Below are 13,496 nucleotides of genomic sequence, written 5' to 3'. Positions count from 1 at the left end.
CAAAAAAGAAAAAGAAAATTATACTTTTTCTTGTATTTCACAGTGACGTTGAAGATGAGCTAAAAAATTATTGTGGGGGTTTGGAATGTGCAAAAAAAAAAAAAAACATTTCTTATATGGTTCATAACATGCATATTGTGTAAACCAATTACATAATCAATATAATATAAAAAATTTTAAAAATCAACAATAATTCTCACAATTCCAAACACACCAAAATGCTTTTTATCACCAAACTTCTTCATATTTTTTTCTTATATTGAGTCTCCAGACTTTTTTACAGCTCCCTTGAATCTTTAAGGCACTGCTTCATATATTGTGCAAACTCTACTCATGACTTTTTGATCAATGAACCATGCAAGTTGTATAATATAGAGAACAGAACTAAAACAACTAAAAATCTATAAAATAAAAAATTGTTTTTTATATCAATTCTTTGGTTCAAAGGTTTCATCTTAGTATAGTCAAGCTTTCTCTTCTCTCTTAGGAATGGTTAGCAGGACTTGGTCATAAAATACTAGGCAAGGCGCAATAAAAATATTGAAGATATATAAATATCAAATTAATGTGCTGGCATTAGAAGTAGTTATAGCTAAGGATTAGTTGTGGCAGAAAGAAATGTTAACCAAAAGAATCAATAAGTCCTAGTATTACTCTATGACGGTTTTTTTTTTGATGGACATACATGACATGTTATTTAATATGATAGAGCTTGCTCATTTGCATTATCACATCGAACTTCGCAGTGGAATATATATGACTTTGATAATAATGAGAGCTCAACACTTTCTATTAAGGTTCCAATTAACACGAGCACGCCAAAACTTTTTTCCAGAAGGGCAAAACTAAAATAACAAGACAAAATTCTATATAAAGTTTTATATATATATATATATATATATATAAAATTAACATTAAGTCAATAAAGTTGTACTCTTTCCTCTTTCATGGTTATATAGATCTTGAACTAAATTTTTTAGAAATAACTAGTTGAGTTTCCGCATGATGTGCGGTGTAATTTATTATTAATTTTCTCCAGTATTTCATTAAGTTGTACCACAAATCTTGTAATTTAACTGATTGACACCTCAATTTCCAATAGAAACATTCAGGATTCATATCCCCACCCCAACTATCGATGTATAAAAAAGATATTTCAATAAATTTCATTGTAAAAAATTGTAATCTTTAGTTATTTTATATATAGAAAAAAATAGGCGCAATTGCACTTTTAGTCCCTACATTTTGACCTTTTTCCATTTTAGTCCCTACATTTTATTTTTTCCACTTTTAGTCCCTAAAACCAATTTACGCTTTCCGTTTTAGTCCTTGAAGCACTATTCCGTCACCAAACTAACGGGAAAACTGGACGTGGCTGACGTGAGCATTAAAATATTATTAAAAAAATTATTTAACATTTTTTAAATGCCAAAATTATAAATAATTAATTAATTACTCAAATTTAATTTTGTTTCTCTTTTTTTTGGGAAGAACATGAAGAACATGTTCATGTTCTTTGTGTTCTTCCCTATAATCAATCTTCAGCAACAACATCAAACCCAGCAACAACATCAAACCCACAACACAGCAGCCACCACCACCTAAAATCCAACAACACCACCACCGCCACCACTGCCAAATCCATACCCACAAACCCAAACCCACCAAAACCGAAACCCACACAACCCACTCACCGAATCCCACAACCCAAACCCAAAATCCACGCCGATCTGAGCAAACCCACGCCGATCTGAGCAAACCCGAAACCCACGCCGATCTGAGCAAACCCAAACCCACCAAAATCGAAACCCACACAATCCACTCACCGAATCCCACAACCCAAACACCAATTCCCACAACCCAGTCACCGATTTCCATAACCCAACCACCAATTCATCGATTCCACAGCCCAGCAACCATCGTGACCCACACATCAACCTCGACCACAAACGCCGATCTCCACCACAGATGCTGATCTCCACAAACAAACACCCTCCATCACGCCGATCCTCACAAACCCACACCCTCCATGCCGATCTGAGAGAGATGGTTCGAGACAGAGAAAAGAGAGAACAAACCCACCCATCACCGGCTCTCCCTTTACCGTTGCCACCCATCATCAAATCCAAAAACTCAAATATCTCCCATCGTTTTCTCTGGATCAAGAATCCATGGCATCCATTATTAAAACCTTGAAGATCTGCCCCTTGCTCTGCTCTTCGTTGGTCGAGGGAGAACCTGAAGTGCGAAAGGGCCGAGTCATTAGGCACAATGCAAGCTTGAAGAACATGTGTTTTTATTCTAGGCAAAGATCCAGAAGAATGGGTCTGAAGATGGGTAGTGGTGGAGGGTTGTTGAAGATGCGTTTGAGCATTCTTTTTAATTAAAAGAAAGTAAATTTTTTTGTTGGAAAGAAAATATTTTTTTTTTAATTTTAATTAAATTTGAGTAATTAATTAATTATTTATAATTTTGGCATTTAAAAAATGTTAAATAATTTTTTTAATAATATTTTAATGCTCACGTCAGCCACGTCCAGTTTTCCCGTTAGTTTGGTGACGGAATAGTGCTTCAAGGACTAAAACGGAAAGCGTAAATTGGTTTTAGGGACTAAAAGTGGAAAAAATAAAATGTAGGGACTAAAATGGAAAAAGGTCAAAATGTAGGGACTAAAAGTGCAATTGCGCCAAAAAAATATAAGTACACTAAGAGTAATATAGTGATTTGATCATACTATATATATGTATTTACAAATTGAAAATTCATGATATAGTAGCTAATATAGATAGGCATGTTTCATATGCCTACTAAAAAATGCATATATCCTTCAATTATTTATTTTTACATTCTTGATTGTGTGATACTAAAATTTCCACCCATTTTTGTTGGACATGGTTTCAATTGTTGCAAAAAAAAACTAAAATTGACTAAAAATGCCATATTTCAGATCAATTGTTTCTTACATAAAAAAAAAAAAAAAAAAATCAATTGTTTCTCATATAAATCTTAGAAAAATTATATTAAAATTTCATTGTACTTAAAATAATCAATATATGTGATACCTATCACAATATAATTAACAAAATAAACATATTTATTATATTAGTAATCTTTCAAATTACATATAATACATACTACAATGTTAGTTCCATAGACACACACAAAGGAGTTAGGAAATTTAAAGGATTAAAATTAATTTTAGTGAATTGACAATTAATTTTTTTAATGGCTTTTGTGACAATTATTGTCAAAACGACTAAACATGAGTAAGAATGTCATATTCTAAATATATTATTATTATTCCAACTAAAAATTATTTTCTATATAGATTTTATAAAAATAATCATATAAATTCATTTAATATAAACAATTAATGCACAACAATAGATAGTTAATATATGCATTTATCAATTAGCTAATTCAATGAATTAATGCTTTAATATAAATGCAAATTTTGTTGAAGTAGAAAACTAAATAAAGAGAATTTTAAGGAATGCGCCATGCACAAACTTATACTCTCCAACATGAGGTTTCTGTTTTTATATACTAGTAGTGGGTTTCAATTAGCTCAATTGGTAAAGTCTTTGATGGTTGTATAAGAGATCTAGGATTCAATCCCCACCTACACCAAAAACTGATTGATGTCTTGATTTGATGATAAAGAGCTATCATTAGGAGTGGACGTTATAGATTGAAATTCTCTAAAAACAAAATACTAATATTATGCCCGTGTGATGCACGACTTAATTAAAAAGTTATATGTAAATAAATCATAATTAATTAACCATACTAATTGTAGGGTCACGTTCCGAAACGAACTATAATAGTTGTTGGGTCAGGACGTGAATGGGCCCATACAATATCATTTGTAGAGAGTGGGATCGAAAGGCTAAGTCGTGTTTACCCGGCAGTGGTTTTTGTTAAGATATTTATGCATGGTTCAGGTGTATTCGCCTCTGAAGCCCTTTTTTCTTTCCGTGGGACTGGGAGGCCCCTCTTTTAGGTTACATATTTTTTCTTTTATACTCGCATGCGTTCAATTTCCTTCGTCCACGTGTAGGGTCGACCTTTCCAAGACTGATACTTGTCCCATCAGTCCCAAACCCAAGTCGTTGGGAGTAGTTGATAAAATTAAAGGACATGGCTCTGTTAGGTATAAAGTTCTGTCCGGGAAAGGTAGTAAGGGCAGCCTTTCCCAGATATTTCAGATTTTCTTTCAAGATTGTCCTTATGCCGCTTTTGCCCCTTTTCTTGGTGGAGCTTTGTGCCAGCCGAGGGCTGCACCGTCCTCGGACGCTTTTCTGGGCCCATTTGTGTTTTGCGCTAATGAGCTTGGACTACCATCTTCTTCGGCTTGGGCCTTAAAGCTTCTTGCGAACAAGTGGGCCTGGCCCATATATTGTTGGGCCCCACACTAATAAAACCACATTAATTTATAAATAGAATTGAGTCAGTTTATACAAACACCATTTTTGACTTCAAAACTTTTTTCTTTTAGAAACTTCATAGCTCCACATGTTTGGCTTCATAGAACCCTTTACAAACCTTTTTGCAAAATTAAATATTTATAAGTATTATAAAATAAATGATGAGCAAAATGAATAAAAAATATATTTGGAACTAAATGATATGTAATATGTATGTGTGTGTGTATATTTCTCCCATGTGGCTTAATTCACAAAGCATAAATAGCAATAACTTCTTATAAACAAATTTGAAATTTAAGCCATAGAGAGTATTTCAAACTACATGAAATTATTATATGTACAAAAACTAATCAACATGACACGTGGATAAAAAAGAGGGGGAATCATAAATAATATCGGTTGTTATTGATTAGAATTTTAATTCTATTAGGAGTTATTATGAAACATCATACCTTTATGTTTAGCATAAATTTAGCTAAATTTTCTAATTTTCCAAAAAGAAATTACAATGCACTAAGACATGCAAATCTAAATATTAGAAACTAAAACAAAGTGAAGATAGAGATCAAGGTTAATTTACCTGATTGGCACATTCAATACCAAAATGAAGAAGCAAACTACGAACAATAAGCATCCAAACCCTTTAGGCAAAACCATTGATAAATGCAACAAATATTCTAACCCAAAGCATCGTAGTGTCCCACTTCCATATCTATATATATAAATAACACCAATTATATAAGAAAAAATAGAGAAGGGTTGCAATACTTGTAGTATGTTACCTAAAATTTGGAGATCATAGCCTAAAATTGAATCACTCGTAACTAAAAGCATGTTATTGAGAGTTATGACTTTGGTAATAAGCTTTCATGGATGATTGAAAATCCCTCCTTTAACATTAACATAAGATGAGAATTGAGTAGTAATACCTTTTGGCGAGGTCTTGCATGCCGAAAGTGCATTCTTTCTTGGGCTATTCTTGTGAACAACAATTTGTATAATGAGTAAAATCAATAAAAAAATAATTTGCATACCCTATGTAAAACAAAGCAAAGATCAAATTGAAAACAGGAAAAATTTTATATAAAAATATGTCTCATTATAAAATAAAAACCACTTAAAAAAAAGGCTAACTTGAAAAGAAAATAAAATTCACACATCCATTAGCATCGTTGAAGCTTTCATTACTCACCTAGCATCATGATTGAAGTTTTATTATTTCATTCAAGGTCACACCTATATTATATAGATGTTAGATACATCATATAGAAGTTTGATTGAAAGAAGGCCTCCAACTCTTCATGCCTAATGTTTTTAAAGAATTGTAAATCTATCCATAATTCCTCTTATGCACAAATACTCTTTTACTGTTTTCGTGGTGTGAGTGGGCAGATGTTTATGATTATAATTTTTTGATATGGATTACATCTTGTAGGATTATAATTTTTGTTAAATCTTATCCCTTAATCAAGAGTTTTGTAGCTTGATATTCCAATAAAATATTATTTATTTATTTAATAATAATTAATATATAAAATTTAAGTTGCAACTTGAGGAAAATAAAAAAAAATGAAAACGTGGGATGAGATTTATGTAGGTTGCAACTTGAGGAAAATAAAAACAATGAAAATGTGGGATAAGATTTAAATTTAGAAAAATTTTAAAATAGACTTTTAGTTAGAGTAGAATTAAAATTCTAAAATTTAGAAGATAAAATTTTATTTGAATTAAATTTTTGTATGTTAAATACTATCCCTTAATTTAAGAAATATATCCTAACAAATAAAAAATCTAATTTTATTTCCTCTTGGTGCAACTACAGCTTTTAAACTTAACTTTTATTATATAGTATATGATATTGATTGATTAATTAAGTTACTAATAAGTGCAGTAATTTCTTAGCATCAAGGTACAATAATTTGTCAAATGGATCTAATAGAATTAATCTTGTCCTACATAGAGACATAAAATTCTCAGATTTTGGTTACTATCTAATAATCTATCTCCAAAAAATTTAAAAATCAACAAAAATTCTCACAATTCCAAACACACCAAAATGCTTTTTATCACCAAACTTCATATTATTTCATATATTGAGTCGCCAGACTTTTTTGCAGCGCCCTTTAATTTTTTTTTTTTTTTTTTTTTTTTTTTTTTTTGAGATGAAATGATAGTAACTTTATTAATGTAAATCACATTGTACAATGAGGAAGGGCATTCTTCTAACCAAACAATAACATCTTCCTTCTCTTTTGTAGCACTAGCTAAAACTAGTGCAACACAATTACATCATAAATGAATACTAGCAAAAGAAATAAATTCAAAACTTTCACTAATTAAACTAATGTATTGCATTCCACTTCCACTTTTGAAAAACTAATACTTTGGCAGAAAGTAAAGCTTTCCTTATTATAAAAGCTACTGTGCACAGGGGATTTAAGCTCTTCTCTGCTTGGTCAAAGTATGCAGCAAGCACTTCACCCTTATTGTTGCGAATAATAAGACCAAAACCCACTGATGTAAACTTCTTTGACTGAAAAATAGCCACGTTAGCCACGTTCAACTTGTGAATAGAATCTATCTGAGGAGGCTTCCAAGTTGCTGCTAGAATCACATTCATCTGCACAATTTTCTGCTGTACTTCCATGAAATCTAATCCGTATACCTCTGCCCGAGTCCATAAATCCTTGTGAGAGGGAGCAATGTTATCAAAAACCAGCTTGTTCCTACACAACCATATTATCCAGCACGCTATGCATAAAGTATCAAAGACTATTGCAGGTAACTTCTTTAGTGCAGTATCCATGACATCAATGAACTTAGTATTAGATGGGAACCTGTAATCATTTGAGATGGGAGATTGTAGCCAAACGGCTTGGGCAAAGGGACACTCCAAAAACAAATGATTACAAGTTTCAGCTTCATCACAGAACATACAAGAATAGGAGAATCTTGCGACCTTCTTCGCTTATCAGGCAGCGGAGCTCTTGTACTGCCTCTCGGCAATTGAGGCTTAGAATTTTCATGTAGGAGATGGAGGGGAGAGTATCCCAATGAACAAATGCTGACCTGCCTTGACTATCACCCTCCACAGCTAATTTTTTGAAAACCCGGAGACCCTTGCTGTACGTGAACAGTCTGACTGTGGACGTTTTAGAGGATATAAGGGTGTTTCATGAACTTCAATGGATGAAACAGTATTGGACTGTCGAAGAATTCGCTTCCAAGAGCGTAGGGATGATTTTCAGTATGTGGGTGTCTATTCAAATTTGAAATTGAAATTGAAAGGGGGATAGAGTTTGCAGCATTTTCAAATTTGAATCAGGATTTTGTGATTTCGAAGGTACCTGATTCTCCGAAATTCTTCAATAAAAATATTGAAGATATATAAATATCAAATTAATGTGCTGGCATTAGAAGTAGTTGCGGCAGAAGAATCAATGAGTCCTGGTATTACTCTATGACGTTAAATGAGAGCAAAAGTAAATTTTATTAGCAAGTGACATTACATCTTTATTTTTAAAAATATATATATATATATATATATTTATAAAAAACCCAATAATCAAATGTTCAAAACCCCTTTAAATTGCACAGATTCATAATTTAAATATGTAGCAGATTTGTGGTTGTTTGGTTATGATCATAATGACGGTGTGTGTGATGAAGTGGCTTTAATTAATTATTTGGTTTGGAGTGTGATGTGGCTTAACTTATTTGTGTGTGACTCACATGCCATATGTGAATTAAGGCGTGTGTTGCCATGTGCTCACCGCATGTATTACACTCTTAAGCACACGCCTCAATTCAACAAATGGTAAATCTTCCTAATTCGTTAGATAACTATTTCAAATATTCACTCCTTATATACCGCCCCACCTTACTACTTCTGTGATACACAAAGCTAGTCATTCTGAATTATCACTCTCACTCTGATCACTCTCAGTCATTATCTCTAGCCAACAATGGCAGCATTATTCACTAAGTTTCATGCATTCTTTCTCTTCCTTCTCCTTCTATCTTTCGCATTACAAGTTGTTTCCGGTGAGGATTCTCAATGTGTGACCGAATCTACACCTGGTTGTCACGACAAATCCAAGGCGTTAAAACTCAATCTCATTGCTATTGCTGCCATTTTAATCTTTAGCATGATTGGTGTGTGCCTTCCACTATTCACACAATCCTTTCCAGCTCTTAACCCTGATTCCAAAGCATTTTCTATTATCAAAGCATTTGCCTCTGGTGTAATTCTCGCTACTGGCTACATGCATGTTTTGCCTGATTCCTTCGCTTGCTTACAGTCCGACTGTTTGCCTCGTCACCCTTGGAAAAAATTTCCATTTTCAACATTTGTGGCTATGCTATCTGCCTTGTTAACCCTAATGCTAGACTCACTTGCAATGTCTTATCACACCGGCAAACCTAAAGCTCATGCGGATTTTGGAAGCAGCAGGGATTTGAAAAAGGCAGCAGCCACCACTGAATTACACACTACTGCTGGGAATGGCGAATTGGTGCACAATGATAGTCATTCCAAATTGTTAAGGCATCGTGTTGTCGCTCAGGTATATATATATATACAAATTTGTTAATATATATATATATATATATTAACAATTTTGAAGTTTTTTTTTTAATGTAATTACCTTTTTAGCTTCGACTTTGCTCCATTTCATTAATTCATTTGTGTAAAAATTTAAAACTCCGATATTCATATAGTCATTCTTAGCCTTAACATATTTGTAACTTAATAATGTGTCATAGCTACAATCAAACATTGTATGTATTGAATGCAGGTTTTAGAAGTGGGGATTGTGGTGCACTCAGTGGTGATTGGGCTCTCATTGGGTGCCTCACATAATCCATGCATGATCAGACCACTCATTATTGCTATGTGCTTCCATCAGCTCTTTGAAGGAATGGGTCTAGGAGGATGCATACTACAGGTTAATTTTGATAATCCATACACCCCTAATTAAAATTTTTTTTTTCCATCCAAATCATACAATTACATGGTTTCTAACATGCATTATATAAATACATGATCAGGCCGATTATAAATTGAAGATGAACATGATAATGGTGTTCTTTTTCTCGATTACAACACCATTTGGCATCGCTCTAGGGCTGTGCCTATCAAACATTTATAGTGAGAACAGCCCAATAGCTCTTATTGTGGTGGGAGTATTGGACGCAGCATCAGCGGGTATATTGAACTATATGGCGTTGGTTAATCTCCTTGCTGTTGATTTCATGGGGTCCAAGTTGCAACAAAACGTAACGCTTCAAATGCTAGCTTTTCTTGCTGTTTTTCTTGGTGCTGGAGGCATGTCCTTGTTGGCAAAATGGGCTTAAAAAGGGTAGTGTAACTGTGAAGCACAAAACTTTTTTTTTTTTTTTTTTTGGGTTAAATTTATTTAGTTGTTTTTGTCCATGGATAAAACTTGAACTTCATCTTTTATGGAAATAAAAGCTTCTATTTTGAAGTATCTTCAAGTATTTACTTTTAACATTTTTCTTTTATAACTTTTGAGTGGAGTTGTTGTATGCCTTTATATTAGAATCTCTTTCCCTCTCCTTTATGTGTGTGTTTGTTTCTAAAAAAAAAAACATCGCTCTTCTATAAGGTGAGAATCATCTCCCTGAAAATAGAAATAGTAAAATACAAGAAGAAATTACACAATGTCTCCTATGGCTTGGGTTTGTTTCGTTAATCTCCCTAATATTTGATAAATTTGCTTTTTTTGTTGTTGTAATGAATTCAAGTTATTTTGATAAATTTGCTAAGATTTGTGCAAAATTATTACTTTCAGTTTAGTTTTCAGATGTGCATGTGCACAAATTATGCATTAGGCAATAATTATAAATTTTGTGTTCTACTTTATGTAGCACCAATTATTATTTGTCATGTATTTATTTGATTTTGTTTATAAAATAACTAAAGTTTAAAATGAAAAAAAAAAAAAAAAATCAAATACAAAAAATAAGACAAATAATTTGTAGTAGTCTAACAATGTTGTAGTTGAATTAGTAGGGATTGTCAATCATTTTCATACTGTTGTCCATGGGGATAAGCGAAGAGGTTGTCCTGATAGCCTAAGAAAGACCATGTTGGCATTTGGCAAGGTTGACCATTAATTGTCAATTCTCTTGATAATTTTCTTTTTAAGGTAATTATAGTAAACTCACATGTGATTTGACTTTAAATCATTTTACCTACTTGTGGTTTAAAAAATGTTGTTTTACTTACTTGAGGTTTGCTCTATTTGTCTGCTATAACCAATTTCTATTAAAAATTGAGACAAATATTTATTTTTGCTCTAATTTTATGTCTCTCTCGCCCCAAAACATACAGAATGAAGGAAAACAAGATCAAAAAATGTTATTTGGTAATTACCCCTTTCTTTTTAATTGTCATTGTGACAATACATGATGAAACATTCATTCAATAATCAAGTGAATGGAGCACCAGTATGTCTACAATAAACTTATTATAAAAGGAATAACCTCTCAAAACATGACGATAAATTCATCCAATAAAGCAATTGTATAGAGCACCAATATAGGTTGTACGTACTCCAATATCTTCCAAAGTTGTTAACAGATGCATTTCAATTGTCAAATTGATCCCGTAGCAGTCATTCTTGAATCATATTCTGATATTGATTCAGAATTTCTTTTGATTTATTGCTTTACGTTAAAGACTATCTCAAGTATCAACTACTTCATTCTAATTATGTCAAGTTAATAAATTTTCGTAATACAAAATGTATACAACTTCTACAACACTGGTGCACCACGTTACCTTCTCTGTTTCATATTCTAATTATTTTATATAAACGCATGTAATAGCACACACTTCTTTTCTAAAGTATTCGATATTCCCATTAATGTTTTATTATTTGGTGATTGCGAATGATTTGAAAGAAAATGAATTTAAGTGGTCCATATGACATTGTTGACGTGGGTGACTTGAATTGCCACTGAAGCCCAAGCCCATTGCTTGTAAGTCGGTCAAGGATGACCGAATACAACTAGGAATTTATCTCCTAGTGTTGTTGACCTATGACGTATATATATATATATTAGGTTTGAGATGAAGGGCAGCCGTGTGAGAGAGTTATTCCTAAAAACCTAGCAGCAGCCAAGTGTTTTCTTGTCTTGTGGGTGAGAGAGTTAGGGTGTATTGCGATTTGGGTTTTTAGAGAGTATTATTGTGCACTATTGTATTTCCTTATTTTTATAGTGAAATTTCTCCGTCGTCATCATGGAGGTAGATAGTTTACCGAACCACATAAATTCTTGTGCTCTTGTGTTCTCTATGTATGCTTGTTATTTAATTTATGCTTATTTACTATTATTGACTTAAGTCCTGGGTGTTATCTGCACAACAAACATAAATATTTGATTCTATTTCTAGCTATCTCAAGAAGCCTTTTTGGTTTGTTTTTCCTTTTGCCAAGGATGACGGGAGAGGATGCAACGAAGATTAAACTTAATTTATTGACCTTATCCTTCTTTATTATTCAATGAATGTGAACAAGACTTAAGGGTGTTTGGCTTTCTTATTTTATCTAAGAAATATGTAGATTCTAGTTAGCTCAATTAGTAAAGTTTCTGATAGTTGAATAAAAGATTTGGGGTTCAATCTCTGTCTACACCAAAAATCGATTAGTATCTTGGTATGATAATAAAAAACAAAAAATCATAAAAGCAAATACCACAAGTTGAAACTCTACAAAGAAAAAAAGAAATTGCGGTGATTGAGGTGGTTTGTGATATAAGAAAGAATTAAAAACAAACAGGAACAGGAGTATCTCACAGTGCACAAAGGAAACAAAAGACCCATCTCACTCATTACTATTTACTCCTCACAACCCTAATAAATTTCATCAACATGCTTATCACAATACATTGGAAGAAAATATGGAATGTTAATTTTTTTTCCCTTTTTTTTCAAACAAGAAAGTGAGCTTGGTCCATACAGCAGAAGGAAGAAGAAAATAAAAATTTAAGGGATCACATCAGCCTTGCATTAATGGTGAAACTGAAAAGGGGTTGTGTGTTAGGTAAAACTTATACGCGATAGATATATATTTTTTGTTTTCACGAGTTGTCTTGTTTTACTTAAGCATGGCATCAATCTCAAAATCAATGGTCTCACATGTCTTCCAGGCTCATTTTTGGGATTTTTGAGTGGGTCCAAGTGGATGCTAAATGTCTCTTTTGCCTTCCAATCCATAAGCTCATTAATTTGTTTTTGCTCCTATTTATTGAGCTTGGTCCATACAGCAGAAGGAAGAAAAAAAATGACAAAAAATGGTCCTCTTGCTAATTGGTATTGGGCTTGGTGTTTTAGCTGATTTATCACTTTCAATTTTCCTTCAATACACATAAGAAAACTTTCTCTTTTCTTGGGCTACACCAATAGGTTTGGGCTAAATTTCATGAGACATATTAATGTGTTATAGGCCTTTTGTTGTGCCAAAATTGTCCTCAACCATAGGCGTAGGTGAAAAATCACTACCCTCGCAAGACAATCAGAACAGATCCACATGGAACACATACCACCACAAACCAAATCATGAAAAAACAAAGGAAGTTTAACAAAAAAATTTCTTCTTTTTATATTCTTTACGATTGACAAGATAGAGAATTCATTTCTGTCATTTTCGTTACATTATAAGGAACCAACAGCTAGGGCCTATGAAGAAAACGCAGTACTCATACTTGGCCACTTTTTCTTTATAGATACATGAAGAAGATTCCCTCAGAAAACACTGATTCATTGAAAGACCGACCTACAAAGAAAAATCCCTTTTTGGATTATATGGGGAGGGAGGGGTCTCTCTTAATTATGAAACAACACGATGAGTTGGTGGGACATGAAAATGTGACACAAACTTTTACCATTTGTCTGTATTCTAAAGGACATAAAAAACTTGATGAGACAGACACTCACAAACCAAAACCCAACCCCACTGCTTAAATTTTCCAGATTATGATCTCTCTCTCTCAATGAGTCATGACCTTTGTGGGTTACCATTCCCCAGTACCCAAAATTTGTAC

At 32.9% G+C, this 13,496-nt stretch overlaps 1 protein-coding gene across 1 annotated transcript; it reads left to right on the top strand.

Annotated features, from left to right (window-relative positions):
• Window positions 1-8,224: 8,224 nt before the first annotated feature.
• On the top strand, window positions 8,225-9,824 carry LOC126705940 (fe(2+) transport protein 1-like). Its single transcript, XM_050405178.1, has 3 exons — window positions 8,225-8,992; window positions 9,224-9,373; window positions 9,477-9,824. Exons 1-3 carry the CDS (start codon window positions 8,393-8,395, stop codon window positions 9,780-9,782), a joined length of 1,056 nt encoding a protein of 351 aa, XP_050261135.1. The 5' UTR covers window positions 8,225-8,392; the 3' UTR covers window positions 9,783-9,824.
• Window positions 9,825-13,496: the final 3,672 nt, after the last annotated feature.

The sequence above is a fragment of the Quercus robur genome, chromosome 11 (assembly GCF_932294415.1).
Source record: "Quercus robur chromosome 11, dhQueRobu3.1, whole genome shotgun sequence".
Taxonomy (NCBI): Eukaryota; Viridiplantae; Streptophyta; class Magnoliopsida; order Fagales; family Fagaceae; genus Quercus; species Quercus robur.
Note: the sequence above shows the minus strand (reverse complement) of the source record. Positions and strands in the feature narration are given on the sequence as shown.

Bases quoted from the DNA above. Each gene is read 5' to 3' on its own strand.
- LOC126705940 (XM_050405178.1), top strand. From the start codon at position 8,393: ATGGCAGCATTATTCACTAAGTTTCATGCATTCTTTCTCTTCCTTCTC. The intron at 8,993-9,223 runs GTATATATATAT...TATTGAATGCAG, and splicing joins GGCATCGTGTTGTCGCTCAG to GTTTTAGAAGTGGGGATTGT. The intron at 9,374-9,476 runs GTTAATTTTGAT...ATACATGATCAG, and splicing joins TAGGAGGATGCATACTACAG to GCCGATTATAAATTGAAGAT.